The sequence below is a fragment of the Pristis pectinata genome, chromosome 34, assembly GCF_009764475.1.
Source record: "Pristis pectinata isolate sPriPec2 chromosome 34, sPriPec2.1.pri, whole genome shotgun sequence".
NCBI lineage: Eukaryota > Metazoa > Chordata > Chondrichthyes > Rhinopristiformes > Pristidae > Pristis > Pristis pectinata.
Genome location: NC_067438.1, coordinates 1,002,604 through 1,027,163, shown reverse-complemented (window position 1 = coordinate 1,027,163; position 24,560 = coordinate 1,002,604). Strand labels below are relative to the sequence as shown.

Genomic DNA, 24,560 nt, shown 5'->3' with positions numbered 1-24,560 from the left:
GGTTCCCTGACGTCATACCATTAACAAAGAAGGCAGCCGCAGATTCAGTGACGTCATGCCCATTAGAAATATGGCCGGCGGAGGGGGGGGTTGAATGACGTGTTCTGCCTTTAACAAACATGGCCGGCGCCACCATGCTTCTTTATGATTGGTCTTTGCTGTGGATGACGTCTGCCAGTAACAAAGATGGCCGTCACAACTGCGGCCTTATTGATTGGCCGTCGTTGCGCCTGACGTAACGCACACAGCAGAGGCGTCGGAGCTCGGCCGCCGTCAGCAGCAGCTCCGGGCTCCCGGGAGAAGAACCATGGCTCAGCGGAGGCCGTTCACCGTGGGTGGGTCCCGGTCCAGCCACCGGCTGACTGACAGAGGTGCCGCCCAATCAAAGGTGAAAGCTTCCCTGACGTCACGAACGCGTCTGACGTCAGTGTTGTGCGCAGGCGGGGTCCGGGTGGCCCGATGGCGCTTTTCCCCGCGGCTCTGAGCGAGGAGGAGGAGGCGCTGCAGAGAAAGTACAGCAAGCTGAAGAAAAAGGTGCTGGGGGGGGAGGGGGTGCTGGGGGGGGAGGGGGTGCTGGGGGCGGGGGGGGAGAGGGGGTGCTGGGGGCGGGGGGGGAGAGGGTGCTGGGGGCGGGGGGAGAGGGTGCTGGGGGTGGGGGTGGAGGGTGGGGGGGGGAGGGTGCGGGGGGAAGGGTGCTGGGGGCGGGGGGGAGGGTGCGGGGGGTGGGGGGGGAGAGGGTGCTGGGGGCGGGGGGGGAGAGGGTGCTGGGGGCGGGGGGAGAGGGTGCTGGGGGTGGGGGTGGGGGTGGAGGGTGGGGGGGGGAGGGTGCGGGGGGAGGGTGGGGGGGAGAGGGTGCTGGGGGCGGGGGGGAGGGTGCGGGGGGTGGGGGGGGAGAGGGTGCTGGGGGCGGGGGGGGAGGGTGCGGGGGGTGGGGGGGGAGAGGGTGCTGGGGGTGGGAGGAGGAGGCGCTGCAGAGAAAGTACAGCAAGCTGAAGAAAAAGGTGCTGGGGGGGAGGGGGTGCTGGGGGCGGGGGGGAGAGGGTGCTGGGGGCGGGGGGAGAGGGTGCTGGGGGTGGGGGTGGAGGGTGGGGGGGGAGGGTGCGGGGGGAGGGTGGGGGGGGGAAGGGTGCTGGGGGCGGGGGGGGAGGGTGCGGGGGGTGGGGGGGGAGAGGGTGCGGGGGGTGGGGGGGAGAGGGTGCGGGGGGTGGGGGGGAGAGGGTGCTGGGGGTGGGGGGAGGAGGCGCTGCAGAGAAAGTACAGCAAGCTGAAGAAGAAGGTGCTGGGGGGGGAGAGGGTGCTGGGGGTGGGGGGGGGAGAGGGTGCTGGGGGCGGGGGGGGGGAGAGGGTGCTGGGGGCGGGGGGGGAGAGGGTGCTGGGGGCGGGGGTGGAGGGTGCTGGGGGTGGGGAGGAGGAGGGTGCTGGGGGCGGGGGGGAGAGGGTGCTGGGGGTGGGAGGAGGAGGGTGCTGGGGGCGGGGGGGGAGAGGGTGCTGGGGGCGGGGGGGGGAGAGGGTGCTGGGGGCGGGGGGGGGAGAGGGTGCTGGGGGCGGGGGGGGGAGAGGGTGCTGGGGGCGGGGGGTGGAGGGTGCTGGGGGCGGGGGGGGAGAGGGGGTGCTGGGGGCGGGGGGGGAGAGGGGGTGCTGGGGGCGGGGGGGGAGAGGGGGTGCTGGGGGCTGGGGGGGAGAGGGTGCTGGGGGTTGGGGGGGAGAGGGTGCTGGGGGTGGGGGGGAAGGTGGGTGCAGAGGAAACCAGCAAGCTGAAGAACAAGGTGCTGCGGGAGGGGGAGAAGGAGCGGAGGGTGCTAAAGCAGCAGGTTCTGGGGGGTGCTAAAGGATATTGGAGGGGAGGATGCTGGACAAGGGGAGGTGTGTGTTCTGTGGTGTGTGGGCAGATGGGAGAGGTGTGGTGGGGATGGGAAGGCTGTTGCTTAGTCAGTGGGGCTCTCTGGCCTTAACCTCGAGTGTTCTGTGTGCAGAAGAAGGCTCTGCTGGCCTTGAAGAAGCAGAGTTCAGGTGCCCAGACCAGCCAGGGTGGCATCAAGCGATGTGAGTGCTCCTTTATTCGCTAGATGTTTAAAACAGCTGTGTGATCGAGGACTGAGTGTTCTCTGGAGTGAAAACTTGTTTGAAATAACTTTACTACATGCAGAATCTGCAGGCAAACTCCTCCCCACACTGCCCTGTCCCTGTGCCAGTGCCATTCCCCCAGCCCAGAGGGCCCAGACCCTCCACCTCACACTCCCAGTGCCCACCCTCCTGCCTGTGTTTGTTTGCTCCCTGTGACTCTCTCTGGGACACTTCCTTTTCCAATGACATTGGGCCCACCTTGCTGCTTGTCGTATTGAGACACATCTCATCTGTAAATTCTCAAACACCAACGTGATGAGATCCTTGCCTTCTGCAGTCGCATCTCTCGGCGCTCTGGGGGTTTGTTGGTGGGAGCTGGCCGGTTGCTGTCTTGATAAATAAGCCAGTGAGTGTCTCCTCTCCCTCGCACAGCGCTGTCGGATCAGCCCCTGATTGACACGGCCACGGCCACCGAGCAGGCAAAGATGCTGGTGAAGTCGGGAGCAATCAGTGCCATCAAAGCGGAGAACAAGAACTCGGGCTTCAAGCGCTCGCGAACTTTGGAAGGAAAGCTGAAGGTGAGAGGGGCTCACGTTTCAGCACTGCCTTCCCGTCACCCTCCCCGGCCTGACCTGTGAACCATGACCGAGTGGCAGTCAGTGTCCTTCTGGCAGGACTGTCAACATCACACACACGTGCCTCTTATATGTGGTTTCTCCATCTGCTGACTTTGTCCCATCGGTGAGGCACAGCTCAGCTCTGCCCTGCTTTCCCCCACATCCTCCCCACCCTGCCGTGGTTCAGTCCTGTCCTCAGCTCCAGTCTCCCACCTGCTGCCCACAACCCTCGACTCCCCCACAGACCAGAAGTCTGTCAGTGTCGAAGATGATCAGTGATTCTGCTTCTGGAGCTCCCAGCTCCAAAGTTTCACAAGAAATTATCTTAACAATGCAGTCCCTTATTCTGAAACTCCAGCCTGGTTCCAGATACCCCCACCAGGAGATACATCCTGTGTCCACCTTGTCATTCCCCCTCAGAATCCTGTGCATGTTCCAATAGGATCACCTCTCGTGCTTCTGAACTATAAACCCAGTGTGCTCAACCTTTCCTTGTTGGACACCCCCTTCACCCAGGAATGAACTCGGTGATGTGTCTGCACTGTCTATGATTCAACTGTCTCCCTCCTGCAGTGAGGAGACCCAGACTGTACACAGTGGTCCAGTTGTACCGACACTGCCCAACTTTTCGTACGCTGTCTCCCTCGCAAGCCGGAGGGTTTGATGCTGTAGGTTCCAACACTATGTTGCCTTTGTGACATTCTCTCTGCTTCTCCCTGCAGGATCCGGAGAAGGGGCCGACCCCATCCTTCCAGCCCTTCCAGCGCAGCGTTTCCGCTGATGATGACAACCTGGAGGTCAGTCCGCGGGCTGGCCCATTCTGTGGGGGAGGCGGGCCAGAGAGAGTGTTGCTGTTTAAAATCGTTCTGCCCCTGTGGTGTTGGATACTAAACCTTCCCGCTCCCCCCGTCACTGGAACCAGATCCTGTAGATGCCGGGAATCCGATGGGGAAAGGCAGGAGCTGCTCAGCCTGACGGGAAAGAGACCGAGTAACGTCTTGGCTCTGGTCACCTTCACCGGCCCAGCACTGAGCTGCGTGCCAGTAGCCCTGGCTGGATCTCAGCGATTGAATGTGTGCTGGGCCAAGTTATTTGCCTTGGTCAGTCTGTACAGGGGGAGTCTGGGTGAACTGTACACCCAGGAGGTACAGCAATGCAAGGAGCGTCAGCCATGGGGGCTGGAAGTCCTGCTGATATTGCAGGGGCTTTGGGGAGACCTCCCCAAAGGATAATACACTCAGTTCGTTCCAGGATGAGGGATTTCTCCTGTGAGGCGCTCTCACTGCTGGGCAGCGTCTGTTCCGAAGCTCGTCAGTCCCATCCTTAGGTCACGTTGCGGCTCGCTCCTGTCTCAGCCGCGCTAATGTCCTGACTCCTGCCCTGCCGCTGATCAGTGTGTCTTGGTTTCTCAGGTCTCCAAGCGGCCACAGCGCAAGCCTCTCTACGAAAGGTACAGAACTCATTTCCTTGTCCAAAGTCTGACGGTTTGTGTTTTCTCCCTTAAAGGATGGGGGTCAGGTGTGCTCACACGCAGGCGGGTGAGCTGACGCGGGGGGTAAACGGTGTGGGGATGCCCAGTGAACGGTGGGACACGAGGATGGAGGGACGGGGAGCAGAATCAGGTTTATTATCACTGACATGTTATGAAATTTGTTGTTTTGCCACAGCAGTGCAGTGCAAGACATAAAAATTACCAAAAAACAACATAGGGCAAAAGAGGAATAACAAGGTAGTGTTCAGAAATCTGATGGCGGAGGGGAAGAAGCTGTTCCTGAATCGTTGAGTGTGGGTCTTCAGGCTCCTGTACCTCCTCCCCAATGGTAGTAATGTGAAGAGGGCGTGTCCCGGGTGGTGAGGGTCCTTAATGATGGATGCTGCCTTCTTGAGGCACCGCCTCTTGAAGATATCCTCGATGGTGGGGAGGGTTGTGCCCGTGATGGAGCTGGCTGAGTCTACAACCCTCTGCAGCAGCTTGTGATCCTGCACATTGGAGTCTCCATACCAGGCAGTGATGCAACCAGTCAGAATGCTCTCCACTGTACATCTGTAGAAATTTGCAAGAGTCTTTGGTGACGTACCAAATCTCCTCAAACTCCAAACAAACTCAGCAGCGAGGACTGTGTGAGACCGCAGCCGAGGCACTGTCTGCAGTTCCAGCCACCACACCGCAGGGTGAGTGCGATCACTCTGCAGCAGGAGCAGAGGATCTACCAGGATGTTGCCAAAAACGGAGAGACAGTCCAGAGAGAACAATAAGGGATTTATGGCAATGCCCCTGGCGTGTGTGTGGCTCCCACTCCCGAGAATCTTGGACAGGGGGTGTCTGTAAGAGGCAGCATGCAATCCGAAATAACAAACCTGCGCAGGACGTTGCAGAACATTTCGGAGAGCTTCCGGGCAAAGAGTGATAGGTGGTGCCCAGAGCTGGGGGCCAGGGATTGAGGAGACATCCGATGAGAAATCCGGGAGAAGCTGTTACCCGGAGCACATGACCCTTGTTCCCATGGGGAATGATTGAGGCAAATAGCAGAGAGACACAAGTGCTGGGGGAACTGAGCAGGTCAGGCAGCAGCTATGGAGGGAAACAGTCAACGTTTTGGGTCCAGACCTGCTGCATTTGTTGACCTTTCATCTGAGTTGAGAGGTGCTGGAGACTACGCATGCTTTAAGCTGCAGAGAAAGGGCCGGTGAGAGTGGGGAATGAACTGAGGGCATGTCTGTGATGGGGGGCAGTCGGGTGAATGGCAAGTGGTGGTGAGAATACTCGTGAATCACAACCGGAGGAGCTGCAACCAGGGGGTGAACATAAACCAGGGAGGGAGGGATGAGAATAAAAGTAATGCTGGAAGTGTAAGGTGTGAAACACCTCTGGAAACGTGAGCTAAACACAGATTGCTGAAATATTCTGCAGCTCAGCTGGGATGTCTGGAGAGAGAAGTCATGGTTCCAGTCTGACCTTTCATTACAACTGATGTAAAGGCTGGTTATCTGAAATTGAGTTCAGGGTTGTGACGTGTCTTGCTGGAAGATGAAGAGCTGTCCCTTGAGTTGGCAATGATTGGAACAGTGAGGGGAGGTAGGAGAAACAGATCACAGATAATCAGGTGTTCCAGTCTGGATCAGATCTGGCCAGTTCCGATGAAGGATCATCAGCCCAGAATATTAATTTCGCTTCTCACCACAGATGCTGCTCGACCTGCCGAGTGTTTCCAACATTTTGTTTTTTATTGCACATTTTCAGATTTGCTGGTGAGCTGCCTTCTTGAACTGCTGCAGTCCTGGTGAAGGTGCTCCCTCAGTGCTGTTGGGGAGGGAGTTCCAGGATTTTGATCCAGAGGTGATGAATGAACAGCGATATGTTTGAGTCAGGATGGTGTGTGACTTGGGGGGGGAACGTGCAGGTGGTGGAATTCCCCTGCACCTGTTGCATTTGTTATTCTTAGTGGGAGAGATTGATGGGAGGTAGCATTAGGAGTCTTAGCAAGTAACTGGGGTGTATTTTGGAGATGGTGCACACTGGAGCCAATGTGTACAAGGGGCAACGTTTGGATTTGTGGTATCGGTCCAGGGTTTCATGCAGATCTGACTTTTATGTTGTTCTAATTATTGGATGCACTTTCTGAAGTTAACGCTTCAGAACCAGATGTATTATTAGTGACGTATGTCGTGAAATGTGTTGTTTTGTGGCAGCAGTACAGTGCAAGACACTGTTAAGTTACAAAAATAAATAAATAGTGCAAAAAAAAGCAGGGAATAACGAGGTAGTGTTCATAGACCGTTCAGAAACCTGATGGCAGAGGGGAAGAAGCTGTTGCTGAATTATTGAATGTGGGTCTTCAGGCTCCTCTACCACCTCCCCAATGGTAGTAACGTCCCAGGTGCACGTCCCGGGTGGTGAGGGTCCTTAGTGATGGAAGCTGCCTTCATGAGGCACCACCTCTTGATGTCCTTGATGGTGGGGAGGGTTGTGCCTGTGATGGAGCTGGCTGAGTCTACAACCCTCTGCAGCCTCTTTCAATCCTGTGCATTGGAGCCTCTGTACCAGGCAGTGATGCAACCAGTCAGAGTGTTGTCCACCGCACATCTGTAGAAATTTGCAAGAGTCTTCGGTGACGTACCAAATCTCCTCAAACTCCTAATGAAGTAGAGCCACTGGCATGCCTTCTTCGTGATTGCATCAATGTGTCAATGTAACACAACAGTGCATCCTGGTTTGTGGTAAGTTTTGGATTGTGGGAACCTCCGTGACGATGAAGCACTTCCATGGACCTTGAGAGGTGTTGGCGGGCTAAGGGATTAACGTAACGTCTCGCTGTTCTCACCACAGCTTTGTCAGCTCCAGTGACCGGCTCAGAGACACTGACAAAGATCGGGACGATGAGCGAGATTCTGGCAAGGAGCTGGAGCGCGAGAGCTTCAGAGACGTGGAGCGAGACGTCGAGCGTGGAAGAGACCGTGACAGAGGCCGGGACCGGGACAGAGACCGCGACCGGGATCGCGATCGGGACAGAGACCGGGATCGAGATCGGGACAGAGACCGGGATCGCGACAGAGACCGGGACAGAGACCGAGGAAGGGACAGGGACCGAGACCGGGATCGAGACAGGGATCGCGACGGCCCCTACAGAAGTGAGTACACTTCCTTCGTTCCTCTGTTTGGGAGCACAAAAACCCAACGAGGAGTGGGAGTCAGCCATTCGGCCCCTCGAGCCTCCTCTGCTGTTCACTGAGATAAGAGGCTAATGTCATTCCGGCCTCACCCCTCTGTTTCTGCCGGATGTCAGGATTCCCCTGTGGTCCAAGTGTCTGTGTGCCCATGGCCTTGAGTGTATTCAGTACCTCAAACCCTCTGTTGGGCCAGGGAATTCCAAACACTACCAACTGTGAAATTCCTCCCCGCCTCCGTCCCACTGAGTGGTTCAAGGGAGGAGCTGCAGAGCTTCACACGCACCGAGTGTGGGAAAGGCCATGACATGTTGGGACGGACGGAGGCAGGGAACGCAATCAGGACGGAGCGTGGATGGCCTCTCCTCCAGGCCAAGCGAGCTGCCTGGCTCCCACGGTGGCAGAGGGTCTTTGAACCCCCAGGAGACCCAGCCTTGGGGTTCACTTTAACTGATCCCACTCTGCGCTTCTGGTGTGGTGCTCCCCCTCCAGCACCTCACAGGCTATCCCGCCGGGATCCTTACAGCCCAGAACCACGGCTTGGATCGTCGTGTTCCCATCCCAGAGTGGGGCTCGAACCCACGGCCTCCCGAGGGGAGGGAGTGTAACCCACTGAGCCACAGCTGGGGCTGGTGAGTGGTGGGGGGAGTGGTACTTTGTCCCCGAGTCAGGCTGTCGCTGGCAGGTTGTTGCCCGATCCCTGCCTGCTGCCCAGGCCCATCAGGAGCAGGGGCAGTGAGGTGGCTCAGGAGGAAGGACCGCTCCCCTTCCCGTCAGCGTGTCTCCTGGTTTCATTTGGGGAATGCTGGTGGCTCCCTTGTTCAGTGGAGCAGCCTGAGGATGGGGAATGGGAAACTTATGTTCCTCCTGACTGAGGAAGAGAGTGGGACGGGGGTTGGTGTCCCTGGAAAAGGGGGGGGACAGTGGGGTAGAGGGTCAGTGTCCCAAGGGAAGGGAAGGGAGGGGGAGAGTGGGACGGGGGGTCGGTGTCCCAAGGGAGGGGGAGAGTGGGACGGGGGGGTCGGTGTCCCAAGGGAGGGGGAGAGTGGGACGGGGGGGTCGGTGTCCCAAGGGAGGGGGAGAGTGGGACGGGGGGGTCGGTGTCCCAAGGGAGGGGGAGAGTGGGACGGGGGGGGTCGGTGTCCCAAGGGAAGGGAGGGGGAGAGTGGGACGGGGGGTCGGTGTCCCAAGGGAGGGGGAGAGTGGGACAGGGGGTCGGTGTCCCAAGGGAGGGGGAGAGTCGGATGGGGGGTGTCGGTCCCAAGGGAAGGGAGGGGGAGAGTGGGATGGGGGGTGTCGGTGTCCCAAGGGAAGGGAGGGGGAGAGTGGGATGGGGTCTGGCATCCTGGGGGATTGGGGCAGGGAGTTGGTGTCCTAAGGGGCTGTGGAAATTTCCAGAGGTGTGGAATTTGACAATCGGTATCCAAAGGGGTAAAGGTGGGCTGGGAGCAGGGTCCAGAGTGGGAGAAGTTCAGTGTGTGGGGTCCCGGGAGGGAGGGGTTCAGGGATGGGGTCCTTAGCTGTCTCACCCTCTGTTTGACGCCCCCCCTTCTGCAGGGTCTGACTCGTTCCGGGCTCCCCGCAAGGGCAACACCATCTACGTGCACGGAGTGGGGATGACTGAGCAGATGCTGAGGGATTCCTTCTCCCACTTCGGCACCATCGTCAACCTGACCATGGACAGCCCCAGGAAGTGAGTGTTCCTTCCATCCGGAGATGTGTCCGCCTCCCTCCACCAGTGACCGGCACAGGGCGGGCCCGTGGTCCACAGGGCCTCCCTTGCACGGGTCCATCCCTGCCCTGGGTGACCAGCACAGGGTGGGCCCGTGGTCCACAGGGCCTCCCGTCCATGGGTCCAACCCTGCCCTGGGGGAGCTCCCACTCTCCGATCTGGAGACCCCACCTCACCCTCCCACCCCTGGGGGAGGTACCCACTTTCTGACCTCCATCCATGGACCCCAGCCCTCGGGAGGTCCCCACTGCTCTCTGTCCACGGACCCCACCTCACCCTCCAACCTCCCCGCCCATTGCTCTCCACTGTAAAAGACATTGACCACCTATTTTGTTTATGCCATGATTTTATAAACTTCTGTAAGTTCACCCCTCAGCCTCCTTCACTCCAGGGAAAGCCCCAGCCCATCCAGCCTCTCCTTGTAGCTTGAGCCCTCCAGTCCCGGCAACATCCTTGTGAATCTTTCCTGCCCCCTCTCCAGCTGAATGACATCCTTCCTACAGCTGGGTGACCAGAACTGAGCGCAGTACTCCAAGTGTGGTCGCGCCAACGTCTTCTACAACTGTAACACTGAGTGCCCCAATCGATGAAGGCCAGTGTGCCAAACGCCTTCCCCACCCTGTCTACCTGTGTCTCCACTTCCAGGGAACCATGTACCTGTACCCCTGGGTCTCTCTGTTCTACAGCACTCTCCAGGGCCCTGTCATTTACTGTGCAAGCCCTGCCCTGGTTTAACTGACCAAATTGCACCACTTTGCACTTGTCTGAACTAGGGGAGTTGGAGGCGCTATGTAAATGCCCCCTGTGCGGCTCAGCTGAGAGACTGGAGAAGCAGGGAATGTTCTAACAGGCAATGGTAAAGGGCGGTTGAGGGGCAGGAGATTAAAATCTCCGGGGTCTCTGACAGGAGTTTGCAGTCACAGGCAGAGTACTAATTAACAGAAGAGGCAGGGTTTGTCATGCAGCGAGCTCGCTGGGGAGGTTCCCTGAAGGATATCAGAGAGTCGGGTGGCTTTGTCTATTAATACCATCACCGATTCCAGTTTCCTAAATCCAGATTTATATCGTGACTGTAGGTAAATCACCCAGGTGCCGTGGAGGGATCTGTATCTGGGAATTGTTAGCTGAGCCCTGTGACCTGCTCATACATTAACGATATCCACGGGAAGCAGGTGTCACTGGCCAGCCTGCTAGTTACTGCCCATCCCAACTGACCGCAAGGAGGTGGGGATAAGCCGCCATCTCCAACCACTGCTGTGTGGGGAAGGTGTTCCTGTGGTGGTGGTGGGGAGGGAGTTCCAGCATTTGGACCTGTGACCAAGGAACGGTAAGATGTTTCTGAATCAGGCTGGATGCAGGAGTAGGAGGGGAACGTGTTCCCCTGCACCCACTGCCCTGTTCCTGGTGGGAGAGGTGGTGGGTATGGGAGGTGCTGTTGAAGTAGCCCGGCCTGTGGTATATTTTGTAGATGGTGCACGCTGCAGCCACTGTTCCCAGTGGCGGAGGAAGTGGGGTACGTCATGTGGCGTGCTTTGTCTTGGGTGGTATCGAGCTGCTGTTGGCAAGTGTGGAGGGTCTACCATGATCACTGCCTTGCACTCCCCCCCTGAGCTCCCAGAGGGGTTAATTCACCTATTCTACCCTGAATTTCTCGTGGCCACAGCTCTCTCTCTCTGCTGCTCCTCTGCCACTTCTTCCCCTGAGGCACGCTGGCCCCTGCTCCTTTCGGCTGCTCCGCACTGTTCGGGACTCCCTGCTGAGCTCTCCGTGCTGATCTGTGTTGTTTTATCTTACAGCTGCGCATTTGTAACCTTCGAGACGATGGAGTCTGCCGACCAGGCTATTGCTGAGGTGAGGAGACCAGGGAATGGCCAGGACCCCTGGTTCAGGCTGGGCTACCACACCCAGGAAACGGCCATAGGTTCACACAGCACAGGCCCTTTGGACCGTATCCCTCCAAACCTTTCCTTATCCATGGACCTGTCGGAATGTCTTTTAAATGCTGTTAATGTGCCTGCCTCACCCACTTCCTCTGGCAACTCATGGTCCTGGTTCAGGTAGGGCTACCACACTGGGGGATAGCCGAGAGACTTGCTCCACACTAGGGAGCGGCTGGGAGACCTGGGCCTGTGTTGGGGGCAGCGGGGGGGGGGGGTGGGCAGTGGGGAGGGAGGGGCCGGGAGATCAGGGGCCCGTGCCGGTTGGGGGGGGGGGGGTCGGCCGGGAGGTCTGGGCCCGTGCCAGGAGACCACACTTCACTCCCACTGCTGAGTGAACACAGCCTTGAGCTTTGAGGGGCCCTCCGTCCAGCAGCGGTACCTTGTTGTCCATGATGTCACCCGTGGAGCACCCGGTTCGCGTGGAGCAACCTCCCACCAAACCCTGCGGGCGAGCAGATAGCCACGTCAACAGGTGGGTGTTGGCCCCAGGACCCCAGCCGCACGTTGACCCCGGGGGACCCTCACACCCTCGTCAGGGGTCAGGGGCAGGTGAAACAGCTCCTCAGCCTGGCTGCCACTGCAATGAGGAGCTCCCCCATGCGCCGCGCCCTCCCTCGGACAGTCTGCCTGAAACTCTTCCCTCCCACAGTTGAACAGCAGCATGGTGGGTGCCGTCTACCTGAAGGTGATGATCGCTCGCAAGCAGCTGATGCTGGAAACAGCCACGGGCAAGTCGGTCTGGGGGAGCCTGGGTGAGTGGGGTGCCCGACGGGGCTGGGCTGAGGGGGTGGGGGAGGAATAGGGGTTCATCCGAGGACACTTGGGGAGGGGTGTGGTGGGAGTGTTTGGTGATGGGCACACAGTGGGGAGGAGCGGTCGCTCAATAGTTGTGGTGGGGGTCTTAGTGGGGTGAGGTGGTCATGGGGGTGGGTGGGGCAGGGGATAGGTGGGTGGGGGAACTCTCTGGGACCATCCCAGAGGAACCACTGTGGCCCAAGCCCCATCCGGTGGGTCATCACCTTGCCCTGACCACCAACCTTCTCAGAATCTCAGGAGGCATACACGCAGGAGACCATTCGGGCCATCGAGTCTGTACCACCTAATGCTAGAGTATCACACCCTTCTGCCACGTTGGGTTCTTCTGGCTGCCGTCTGTCAACCCTGGTTCCTGACCTGGGAGCAACTTCTCCCTCTGTCTCACCACAGCAGCTCCACCGGTGTACGGCTGGTAAATTGGTTTATTATTGTCGCACGTACCGAGGTCCAGTGAAAAACTTGTCTTACATACCGATCGTACAGATCAATTCATTTCACTGTGCATTGAGCTAATAACAGAGTGCAGAATAAAGTGTCACAGCTACAGAGAAAGTGCAGTGAGGCGGACAATAAGGTGCAAGGTCATAACGAGGTAGACTGTGAGGTCAAGAGTCCATCTTACCGTACTAGGGGACTGTTCAATAGTCTTCTAACAGTGAGATAGAAGCTGTCCTTGAGCCTGATGGTACGTGCTTTCAGGCTCCTGTATCTTCTGCGGATGGGAGGGGGGAGAAGAGAGAATGTCCAGGGTGGGTGGGGGTCTCTGATCATGTTGCATCCCTCTGACTGCCCTCCTGTTATCTGCCCGGTTTCTGGGCTCGAGCCCCGGGACCCACCTCAAGCGCTGGCTGTGTGGAGACTGTTGGATGAGCTGGGGTGGGAGGTGAGGGGGCTGGGTGGGGAAGCGGGGTGAGGGGGCGGGCTGGGGGGTGAGGGGCAGGGGGCAGGCCAGGCACTGCAGGGTGAGAGGTGCCTGCCTGGTCTAAGCGCCTTTGCTCTCCCTGCAGCGGTCCAGAACAGTGCCAAGGGCTCACACCGGGACAAGCGGAGCCAGGTGGTCTACAACGAGGACTACCTGGGCTAAGGCAGGCTCGGAGCAGAGACGCAACAGGCCATCGGCTGGCAAGAGAAGTGACCCGGTGCGCGGGTGCCCCATCAGAAGCATCCGCGAACCGGACAGGCCTTGCCCTCCTAACGCTGCTGCAGTGCTAGCTGTTCCATCTCCCCGTTACCCCCACCCCTGCTGCTGCCCACCCTCTTGTGTTTCCCATTTGCCCCTCTCCCCTGCTCCACCCGTTCTCCCTGATGTACCCCGTTCAGTCCGCCATCCCGACGCTCCCTCCCTGAGCCCCAGATCCCAGCCTCGGATCCCTGTGCCGACCCCATACACCCGTCGCTTCGGCCTGCCCACCTCTTTCTCCCGCCCCATCCTGAACACCTGCCGTGGTCCAGAGTGATTCCGGAGCCCCTGTCCTGTGGGGAAGGTTTCCCTGCCCTGGGAATTTCCCTCAAACCGAGCATGACAGCTCACAGGTTGAACGTGTGCCGGTGTGCAGCCCTTGGCAGACCCACTGCTCCTGGTGGGCCAGCCCTTGTGCCCCTGTTTCCCGGAGCCAAGGTTCTCTCTACATCTGCCTTTAGGTCGCCTTAAGCACCCCAGGGCTGACACTCTGTCCGCAGAGTGTGTGGAGGGTGCATCCTGCCCCTCCACATCCCCACCACCCGCCACTGCTTCCCCCTCTCCTCCACGTGCCTTCCCAGCTTCTCTATAAAGTCCGTGCTGCCCGCCCCTCCTGTGCCCAGTGTTAGCTCCTCGGTCCACTCTGGGCGGAGCCCACCTCCCATTCCCACTGGACTCCCCTCACATCGTCCCTCGCAGACACACCCGGTGTTACCGAGCTCCAGTGAAGTGGGGGGGTGGGGGTGACCTCCCCTGTCTCTGCTGTCCCCAGCCTCTCCGTTGCTTCCCCACCCTCTCCTCCCAAAGGCTGTCCTCATAATCGACCCCACTGTCCACCCTACCCATCGTCCCGGAGCCCCAGCACTGAGCACCGAGGGCAGGGCTGGGAGGGTCGGTGTTACCCCCTCCTCAGTGGGACCCCACACCCTACTCCGTCCCTGTGCCCACCGGGGGTTGGGGGTGTAGGAGGTGTGGTTGTGGGTCGGTGAAGGGGGTGCTGGGGACCACTGTGCAGGAGCAGGTATGGGGAAGGTCTCTGCACCTACAGAGTTGGGGTTGTGGGGTTCGGGGAGGGGGGGGTGGGACTTGGTTCTGAAGCTGCAGCGAGCTTCACCGCTGTTCTGCTGGTTCCTCTGTCATGCGGGTGGGGGGGGGGGGGGGTGGCCGAAGGGGCAGAGGTGGGGTCCCAAGCTCTAGTTCAGCATGTGCAGGCATGGCACTAGCCTGCTCCCCCTCCTCCTGGCCTGTCTCCTCTGCACTGGTGATAGTGATAGTGTCCCCTGTCCTGCACCCCTCTGCACTGGTGGCAGTGACCCCTTGCCCATCTGCACCCCTCTGCACTGCTGACAGGGTCCCCTCCCCTCCCTGCCCCCCATCGTCCGCACCCCTCTCTGCACTGGTGATGGAGCCTGGTCTGGTCCCCAGCAACACGTCACAGGCAATGGTTGCAAACCGTCAACATGTCACAGACAACTGTCAGAACTGGGACCTGCTGGTTTCCCCTCCCACCCCAGGACACCTGACTGTAAATAATGTGTTTTGTTTTAAATAAATTAACTGTTGAGACAACATGCCCTACCTTGTCGTGCTTCCAGCCGATGTGACTGAGGACGAGTGTGACGGGACAGTTACATATTCACTGACACTGCGTTATGCGTTCGTAGAGGGGAACCTGCAGGTGGTGGTGTTCCCCTGCACTTGTCTGTCGTGGTGGAAATGGCCGTGGGTTTGGGAGGAGCTGCCGGAGCAGCCTGGGGGAGTAACAGCAGTGTATTTTGTAGCTGGTGCACTGTCAGAGGTGGAGGGAGAGAGCGTTCATGGTGGAGGATGGCGCTGATGCGGCCGAGTGCTTCGTCCTGGTTGATACTCTGCTTCTTGAGGGTTGTTAGAGCTGCACTGATCCATCACACTCCACGGTATGCCTCAGGGTATCACTCACCGCTTCCAACCTCCCCTGGCAGGCACAGTGTTCCTGTGACTGAGCTGGACTGTGTTCAGTTCTGGTCGCCTCATTATAGGAAGGATGTGGAAGCTTTAGAGAGGGTGCAGAGGAGATTTACCAGGATGCTGCCTGGATTGGAGAGCATGTCTTATGAGGATAGGTTGAGCGAGCTGGGGCTTTTCTCTTTGGAGAGAAGGCGGATGAGAGGTGACTTGATAGAGGTGCACAAGATGATAAGAGGCATAGATCGAGCGGACAGTCAGACTTTTTCCCAGTGCGACAATGGCTAACACGAGGGGACATAGTTTTAAGGTGATTGGAGGAATGTATAAGGGGGATGTCAGGGTTAAGTTTTTTTACACAGCGAGTGGTGGGTGTGTGGAACGCACTGCCTGCAGAGGTTGTGGGGGCAGATACATTAGGGACATTTAAGAGACTCTTAGACACATGAATGATAGAAAAATAGGGGGCTATGTGGGAGGGAAAGATTAGATCTTAGAGCAGGCTAAAATGTTGGCACAACATTGTGGGCCGAAGGGCCTGTACTGTGTTGTAGTGTTCTATGTTCAGGGAGAGATGCAGCACATCGGCCCACTGAGTGTGTGTCAACCATCCATTCAGGAGAACCTCATTCTGTTCTCCTGCCTTCCCATCAACTCCACACAAGATGCTGGAGGAACTCTGGGTCAGGCAGCATCAATGGAGGGAAATGGTCAACATTTCAGGTTCAGACCCTTCATTTGGACTGGAAAGAAAGGGGGGAGAAGCATTTTGTGTTGCTCCAGTTTTCCTGCATCTGTGGTCTTCCTTGTGTTTCCAATCAACTGCACCCACCCACCCCCCCCCCCCCCCCCCCCCCCCCCCCCCCCCCCCCCCCCCCCCCCCCCCCCCCCCAAGATTTTACCCTTCACCCTCACTGGGAGCAATTCACAGCAGCCAGTTAACCTACTCACAGCAACATACAAAATGCTGGAGGAACTCAGCAGGTCAGGCAGCATCTATGGAGGATACTGGACTGATGACATTCGTCAGACCCCCTCCCCGCTGTAGGGGGGTGTCTGAGACTGCTCCACCCGTGGTCCCTCACCCTGCAGCCACTACTTGTGCAGTGTCGAGCTCACGGAACATGAATTCCTTGCTGTTCTTGGCATTATGTCTGCTCCACAGTGAGTCCATCCATGGCTCCTGCTGTGGTGTGTGGTCAGTCAGGAGCTGCAATGGGACACTGGGACTCTTCCTGATTTCCCACGGAGTGCAGGATGAGAATTCCAGGCAGCTGAGCTGCCCTGCCCCACACACACACACACACACACACACCCTTTGTTACTCCCCATGGAATATGATTACATCCAGGACTTCCCCACAGAAAACAAGCCCTCACCCAAACCATCCCCTCCCCTCAACAACATACACTCCCCTCATTATTAAACCACCTCAGGAATACACCCCACCTCTCCAATGTAACACTGTCTCTCTCCCCCAGAAGAAGGAACCTTCACCATTTTCCCAGATGCTTTGTTGATGAATCGCGGGGAAGAAATCATTGATGATGTTGGACAATGTTCACTGTCCGTGGGGCAGAGACTCTAGCATTCTCTGCTGGTGCCTGGACCCATCACACCTGACAACGTCTCTGGCCCTGCTGCCACCAGCTCAATCTTCCGGCAGACGAGAAAAGGTGAAGGCAGTGACCCTGGAAATAGTGGACATGGTGGTGGTCACATTCCAACATTCTTTTGCCTCTGAATCAGTTGCCTCGGATTGGGGGGGTGGGGGGTTACACATAAACCCAATATTTACATAAAGGTGGGAGAGAAAGAACAGGATTTATGGACCAGCTTGTTGGATACGGGTAGCGAAGAAAATTCTAGATTCCATTATAAAAGCTGCAATTATTAAACACCCTGTTATAAAACCCTCCCCACCATCGAGGACATCTTCAAGAGGCAGTGCCTCAAGATGGCAGCATCCATCACTAAGGACCCTCACCACCCAGGACATGCCCTCTTCTCATTACTACCATCGGGGAGGAGGTACGGGAGCCTGAAGACACACTCAACGATTCAGGAACAGCTTCTTCCCCTCTGCCATCAGATGTCTGAACAGTTTGTGAACATGATCTTGTTGTTCCTTTTTATCCCCACTATTTATTTATTTTTGTAACTTAAAGTAATTTTTTATCCTTGCACTGTACCGCTCTGCAAAACAACACATTTCACTTCATACGTCAGTGATAATAAACCTGATCCTGAGTGGCAGAAGATTTGGAAACCAGGGAATGATTGGTAAAGTCAGCATGGATTCACAAAGGGTATAGCATGCCTGACTAATATTGGAATTTTGTCCTCAGAACCCGGAGTGGGAATGTCAGCCTCAATCCTGAGGGACCACTGAGAAGAAGGCAGCTTCCTTGTCAACCTGCTTTGTGTCCTCTCTAGTGTCCCCTTGTAGCACTGTGTGTGGTCTGACCCAGGTCCAACACTGCTTCAGGGGAGTTTCACAACCTTTTGGTTCTATTGCTCCAGAGATAAATCCTTGTGCTCACATTGCTTCCTTCCTACAACCACAAAGGCGGTGCCCCAGAACCTCAACTTTCTTAGAAGCCTGCGATTTGGCATGTCACCAGATACTCTACCTGACGTACAGATGCACGGTAGAAAGTATTCTGACTGATTGCACCATGGCCTAGTACAGCACTTCTAACACACAGGAACACAAGGAGCCGCAGAGAGCAATGGACACAGCCCGGTCCACTGGGGGCACAGTCCTCCCCACCACTGACAGCATCTACAGGAGGTGCTGCCTCAGGATGCTGCATCTATCATCAAGGTTCCCTCTCACCGGGGTCATGCCCTCTTGTTGCTACCCTCAGGCAGAAGCCTGAAGTCCCACACCACCAGGTTCAGCTACTTTCCTACAACCATCAGGTTCTTGAACCAACCTGCACAACCCTAACCCTACCCAGCAACGGAACACTGCAGACCAGCTCTTGCACTGCTGTGGACTTGTTTCTCTTGTGCTTTTGTTCTGCACGGTCTTTCTTCACTGTCTGGTATAATCTGGATTTAATTTATATTCTGTGTGTTGTCTGTACCTACTTGTGGTGCTGCTGTAAGCAAGTTTTTCATCGTACCTGTACCTCACCGTACTTATGCACATGACAATAGACTCGACTTGACTTGACCTTGCTAACTTGTTACTGACGAATACCCTGAGATCCCTTTGTTCCTGCATTCCCCCCCCCCACCCCAGACTCGCCCCTTCTCAGTAATCAGTACCCTCCACCCACCATCTCCCATCGTTTTCCCATTCTACATTTATTGATGCCATCCTGTGACTCGTCTCCTCCTCAGTATCAATTCCCTGATCACAACTGTGAACTTGGAACTTGTGATCCGTGGATTCGTGTGCTTTGCTGTTCTGGATCTGGATTTGTCTGAACTAATTTATTTTGCTTTTGCCTGTTACATGACCAGGAAGCCACTGCAAACTATTTAATAAGGTGCCAAATCAAGGGTTATTGTGGACAATAAAAGCTGCTGGTTCTGAGGGCAACGTATTGACATTGAGAGAAGACTGCTGGACAACGGGAAACAGAGTAGGCAGATTTGGGTCTTTCTGGTTGGTAAGATATAACAAAAGCTGTGCCACAGAGGTCGGCGATGGGCCTCAGCATTTACCACTTATACAAATGACTTGGGTGAAGGCACCAAAGGTTCTGTTGCTAAATGTAATGCCGATACAACAGTAGGTGGGGAATTGTGAAGAGGGCACAGGAGGCTACAAAGGGATATAGGGGTCCAGTGAATGGGCAAAGATCTGGAGTGTAATCTGGGAAAAGGTGAAAGTGTCCATTTTGGAAGGAAATATATTTAAAAAATTATGTCAGTGGTGAGAGATTGTAGAGGGATCTGAGTGACCTAGTGATGATTCACAAAAGACCGGCCTGCAGCTACAACAGGTAATGAGGAAAGCTAGCAGAATGTTATCACTTATTATGAAGGAATGGAATATAAAAGTATGGTGGTTATGCCTCAGTTATTTGGGGCATGTTGAGATCACATCTGGAGTACCATGGTCCTTATTTAAGGACATTGATGCATTGGAAGCAGTTCAGAGAAGGTTTACAGGACTAATACCTGGGAAGGGCAGGTTGTCTCACGAGGGAAGGGTGGACAGGTTGGACTTCTGTCTGCTTGAGTTTAGAGAAGTGATTGATCTCGACAGAGTGGATGTGGAGAGAATATTTTCCTCTAGTGGGACAATGAGAACTGGGGGTCACTGTTTAAAAATAAGAGGTTGCTGATTGAAAACAGATACAAGACAATTTTAGTTTCTCTCAGAGGGCTGTGAGTCTTTGGAACTCTCTCGAAGCATTAGTCAAATCAGGATACAGCAGGGTATACTGTAGATCAGTTACAGATATGGGCAGAGAAATGACAGATGGAGTTTGATCCAGACAAGGGATTTTATAGGAAAGACATGGTTAAACTGGAAGGGGCACAGAAAAGATTTACGAGGATGTTGCCAGGACTCGAGGGCCCGTGTTATAGCAAGAGGTTGGCCAGGCTGGGTTTTTATTCCTTGGAATGAAGGAGAATGAGGGGCAACCTTAGAAATATTTAAAATTATGAGGAGGCACAGATAAGGTGGACAGTAACAGTCTTCTCCAGGATAGGGGAGTCCAAAACTAGGGGGCACACGTTCAGGGTGAGCGGGTATTGGTAAATTGGTTTATTATTGTCACATATACCAAGGTACAGTGAAAAACTTGCCTTGCATACAGATCAGTTCATTCCACAGTGCATCGAGATAGTATAAGGTAAAATAATAACAGAATGCAGAGTAAAGTGTCACAGCTACAGAGAAGGTGAGGTGCAGGTAGACAATAAGGTGCAAGGTCATAATGAGGTAGATCAGGGGAATAGGGGAAAGATTTAAAAGGGACCTGAGGGGCCACTTTTTCACACAGAGGGTGGTGAGTATATGGAACGAGCTGCCAGAGGAAGTGGGTGAGGCAGGTACAACAGCATCATTTAAGAAGCACTTGGACAGGTACATGGAGGGGCGGGGCTTGGAGGGATATGGGTCGAATGCAGGAAATTGGGACTAGCTGGGTGGGCACTGTGGTCGGCATGGACTGGTTGGGCCGAAGGGCCTGTATCCATGCTGTATTGCTCTGTGACCCTCTGAGACTCTAAGGGTGAGGTGCTGTATTTTGGGAGATCAAATGCAAGAGGAAAGTTTACAGTAAATGGAGAACGTTGAGGGGTCCAAGTCCACAGCTCCCTGGAAGTGAGCACACAAGTAGATAGGGTGGTAAATGAGGCGTACAGCGCGCTTGCCTTCATCGGTCAGGCTGTTCAGTGTAAAAGTCAGGAAGCCATGTTGCAGCTGTATAAAACTTTGGTCGGGCCCCACGTGGATGGTGCACTTCTCATCACACTGCAGGAAGGGTGTAGAGTGAATGCAGACCAGGTTCACCGGGATGTTGCGCGGGTTAGGGGGTATGAGCTACAAGGAAAGGTTGGACAAACTTGGGTTGTTTTGATAGATAGGTTTGATAGGTTGCTTTGAATGATAGAGAAATGGGGGGCTATGTGGGAGGGAAGGGTTAGATAGATCTTAGAGCAGGATAAAATGTCAGCACAACATTGTGGGCCGAAGGGCCTGCACTGTGCCATCGTGTTCTATGTTTTCTCCGGAGCGGCTGAGGGGAGACCTGGTAGGAGTTTATGAAGTTAGGAGAGGCACACAGGGTGGAAACACCACGTAGCTTTCAGGTGAGGGGGGCAAAGTTAAAAGGAGATAGAAAAGGGGCACACAGAGAGCGGTGGCTGCCCGGAACCGGCTGCCAGGGGTGGGGGTGGGGGTGGAGGCGGAGGCAGATACCACAACAATGTTTATGAGGCATTCAGACAGGCACCTGAACAGACGCAATGCACCGTGTGCAGGCGGAGAGGATTAGTTTGGATTGGTATCTTGGTCGGTGTAGGCACGATGGGCCGAAGAGCCTGTTCTGTGTTACACTCAGGATCTCGCTGAGCGGGCATGTTCGAGTGACCTCCTGCTCCCGGTTCCTCCGCTGACCGGGGCAGGGGGTCCGGTGGGAGTCACGCCCAGCGAACGGTCCCGCCGCTGATCCGCAGAGGCTGCGCGTTCCTGCCGCCGTCGTTGAGACCGGGGCTGAAGTAGGGGTACAGCCTCTCGGTGAAGGTGTCGGTGAAGGTGTAAAGGTGCACCATCCCGTCCGCGTCGTAGAAGGACACCTGCCCCCCTTCGTAGTCCAGGTAGACGCCCACCGTCCGGGGCTGGCTCCGGGGGCTGAGCCGGGTCCGGGGCTGGCTCAGAGCCCAGTACTCGCGGCCGTTCCTCAGCCACACCATCCAGTACCCCGTCCCGGGGGCCGGCGAGTCCCGGCCCTTGCGGTCGACCGACTCCCGGACCACCCCCACGTCCCACTTGGTTTTGTAGCTCACCTCCACCTCCCAGTAGTGTCTGCCCGAGGTGAAGCCCTGGGCCGCCAGCACGCAGACGTAGGGGTGGAAGCGGCGGGGACCCGGCTCAGCCCCGGGCCGGCGGACGTCGCCGTGGCTGACGGCCGTCAGCTCCTCGGTCAGCAGGAGGCGCTGGTGAGCGGTGTCCGGATCCAGGGTCAGCGGGGCGGGAGCTGGTGGGAGGGAGGGGACACAGCTCAGTGCACGGACTCCGCCGTCCCCTCACCCCCTGGGGAGGTCCGGGGGGGGGGGGGGGTTGCCCGGGGTGATTCAGGACGGGTGGGATCACTTCCACACCCTGGACACCCCGTCCCCCGCTTCCTCCCACAGGGACAGTCCCAGGACCTCTACCCGCTGCCATAACCATAACCTGGAGATCTGGCTTCCCACCCCCCACACCGTGCTCACCCAGCCTCGCCCCCCACATCCCCCCCCCCCAGACGGTCCCGGGTGCAGGGGGTGGGGGAACAGTCCCAGGTGTGGGGGTTGGTCCCCGGTGTGTGTAGGGGATGGGGCTGTCCCGGGGCAGAGGCAGCTCCTACCTGGACTCAGGTGATCCCGCATCCCCCTCCAGGCCACGTACTGCAGGGGCCCCTTGAAGACCCCCAGCGGCAGTTGCAGCCCCAGCACCGGCCGTGCCCCCAGTCGCTCTGCCCTGAGGGGGAACGAGAGGATTCGGGAGTGAGAGGGTCCGCACTGAGCAACGTCCAATGTTCCCGAGAGCCGCTTCCTCACCTGTTCCACTGCAATGTGCTGTCCTGCAACACAAAGACGCGGTTCAGTCCTGGGAGCACACGGACCCCCTCTCCCCTCTGAACTTGCATTCACTCCCATCCCCCCTTCCTCCCTCCCTCCCTCCCAAACTGGGACCCCTGATCCCAATGACCCACTGTCGCAGGGAATTCCCCGGGACCTCTCTGGAGAGTCTTCAGCTTTCTCACACATCATGTCTCCCCCACACCCCTCCCCTCATCCTCCTCTCTCCTCATTCTCCCTCTCCCCCACACCCCCAACCCTCATTCTCCCTCTGTCCCCCTTACTCTCTCTGTCCTCCCACACCCCACTCCCACCCTTCCCTCCCCCTCTTTCCCCCTCTCTCTCCCTGTGAGGTGTGTCCAGGAGATCCAGTTTGTCAATAGACCTAGGGTTGTTTTTGTGATTGGATGCCTGTGACCAGTGGTGTTCCACAGGGATGGGTGCTGGGACCCTTGTTGTTTGCAATCTATGTGGATGATGAATGTGTGATCAGTAAGTTTGCAGAGGACACATAGTTTGACAGGGTCATGGACAGTGTGGAGGGTGGTCTGAGGCTACAGAGAGATGTCGATGTGTTGGTGAAGTGGGCTGAGAAATGGCAGATGGAGGTTAGCCCTGATCAATGTGAGGTCATGCATTTGGGGGCACTCGTGGGTCTGGGACATGCACCATGAGTGGTAGGGTCTGGGGGAGTAGTGAGGAACAGAGGGAACTTGGTGTCCATGTCCAAAGACACTTGAAGGTAGCAGAGCAGGTAGATAGTGTGGTTAAGAAGGTATATAGGATGCTGGCCTCATTTGGAGCAGGGAGCACAAGAGCAGGGAGGTGATGCTCCAACTTTGAGACATTGGCCAGATGGCAGCTGGAGTAGTGTGTGCCATTCTGGGCACCACACTGTGGGAAGGATGTGATGGCTCTGGAGAGGGTGCAAAGGAGGTTCCCCAGAATGGAGTGGTTCAGTTATGAGGAGAGACCGGAGAGTCTGGGTCTGTTCTCCCTGGAGCAGAGGTTAAGAGGGGACATGAATGAGGTGTGTAAAATTACGAGGGGTACAGATAGGGTAGACTGCGGGAAACTGTTCCCCCCTATTATGGATGAATAAAACCAGAGGACAGAGATAGGAAAACTAGAGGGAAGGGGTAAGAGATCTGAGGGGGACCTTGTTCACCCAGAGAGTGGCGAGTACCTGGAACACACTGCCCAACAGTGCAGTGGAAGTGTTTAAGAAGTGCTTCACTGAACACTTGAATTGCCCAGGCATAGGGCCAGGTGTTGGAAGGTGGCAGTAACATGATGGGTTCCCACGTGATGGGCTGAATGGCCTGTTTCCATGTTCTGACTCTTTAAGACTATTCTCTCTCTCTCTCTCACACACACACACACACACACACACACACACACACACAGCAACACACACACACACACACACACACACACACACATGCTCCATATCTCACACACGTGGACACTTACACAGCATTGAGCCTCTGCTTTGACACAAGGCACTCAACACTTGCATGGTCTTTCACATGCAGAAATATAAATACACTTGTGCTTGCATACACACACACACACATACAGACAGGCTCACACGGGTCATACATGTGCAGGAACGCACTCACACGTGAGATAAAGGGATCTTTCTGCTTGCTCAGGCTGCACTGAGTGATCTCCCCACTGGGACACTGCCACAGTGCAACGATTTAACTCAAAGCCACAGTCAACCATTTAACAACTTAACTCCAAGGGCCCAGGAGATGAATGCTGATCCTGGGATGCACATTTTCCCAGGATGTACCTTGACAGGCAGGGGTGGCTCCTTGCCCTGCTCCTCCAACTCCACCAGCTCCCGCTCAATCCACTCCAAGTCCTCGGAGAGAGCTCGAAGGTTCCTCTCCATTGCCTCAAGAATACTCTGCTCCTGCTGCCTGAGATCCCGGATCAGATGCTGCTCTCTCTCGGTCAGAAGCTGGTGCAGTTCAGCGAACTCGAAGTTGATGTGGGTGTGAAGACTGCGAGATTGCTCCTTACACAAACAGAAGGAATTGCATTCTAATAGCACCTCACAGCTAATGAACCAGGCCAGAAAGTGTAGCTCCCAGGGCACTGTGTGAAGGAACAAGGGACCATGCACAGGGAGACCCACCAACAGCAAACTGATAGTGTCCACTGCAGTGACACTGGGTGAAGGGTGAAGTCTGGCAAACTGATAGTGTCCACTGCAGTGACACTGGGTGAAGGGTGAAGTCTGGCTGCAGTAATGAGCCCAGGACACAGGGACACATGGTGCTGCTCTCTCATACACAACAGACAGGGATCTGTGCTCCCTCAGTCCTGCCCCTCCCACAGTG

At 56.5% G+C, this 24,560-nt stretch overlaps 1 protein-coding gene across 1 annotated transcript; it reads left to right on the top strand.

The window, feature by feature from the left end:
- Window positions 1-219: 219 nt before the first annotated feature.
- nelfe (negative elongation factor complex member E) lies at window positions 220-14,583 on the top strand. Its single transcript, XM_052043684.1, has 10 exons — window positions 220-534; window positions 1,974-2,043; window positions 2,497-2,642; window positions 3,404-3,478; window positions 4,094-4,131; window positions 7,009-7,310; window positions 8,904-9,039; window positions 10,875-10,929; window positions 11,668-11,770; window positions 12,842-14,583. Exons 1-10 carry the CDS (start codon window positions 460-462, stop codon window positions 12,916-12,918), a joined length of 1,077 nt encoding a protein of 358 aa, XP_051899644.1. The 5' UTR covers window positions 220-459; the 3' UTR covers window positions 12,919-14,583.
- The last annotated feature ends 9,977 nt before the right edge of the window (window positions 14,584-24,560 follow it).

Excerpts from the sequence above, each read along its gene's own strand:
- nelfe (XM_052043684.1), top strand. The coding sequence starts at position 460 with ATGGCGCTTTTCCCCGCGGCTCTGAGCGAGGAGGAGGAGGCGCTGCAG. Across the intron at positions 535-1,973 it reads ACAGCAAGCTGAAGAAAAAG|AAGAAGGCTCTGCTGGCCTT; the intron begins GTGCTGGGGGGG and ends TTCTGTGTGCAG. Across the intron at positions 3,479-4,093 it reads CTGATGATGACAACCTGGAG|GTCTCCAAGCGGCCACAGCG; the intron begins GTCAGTCCGCGG and ends TTGGTTTCTCAG.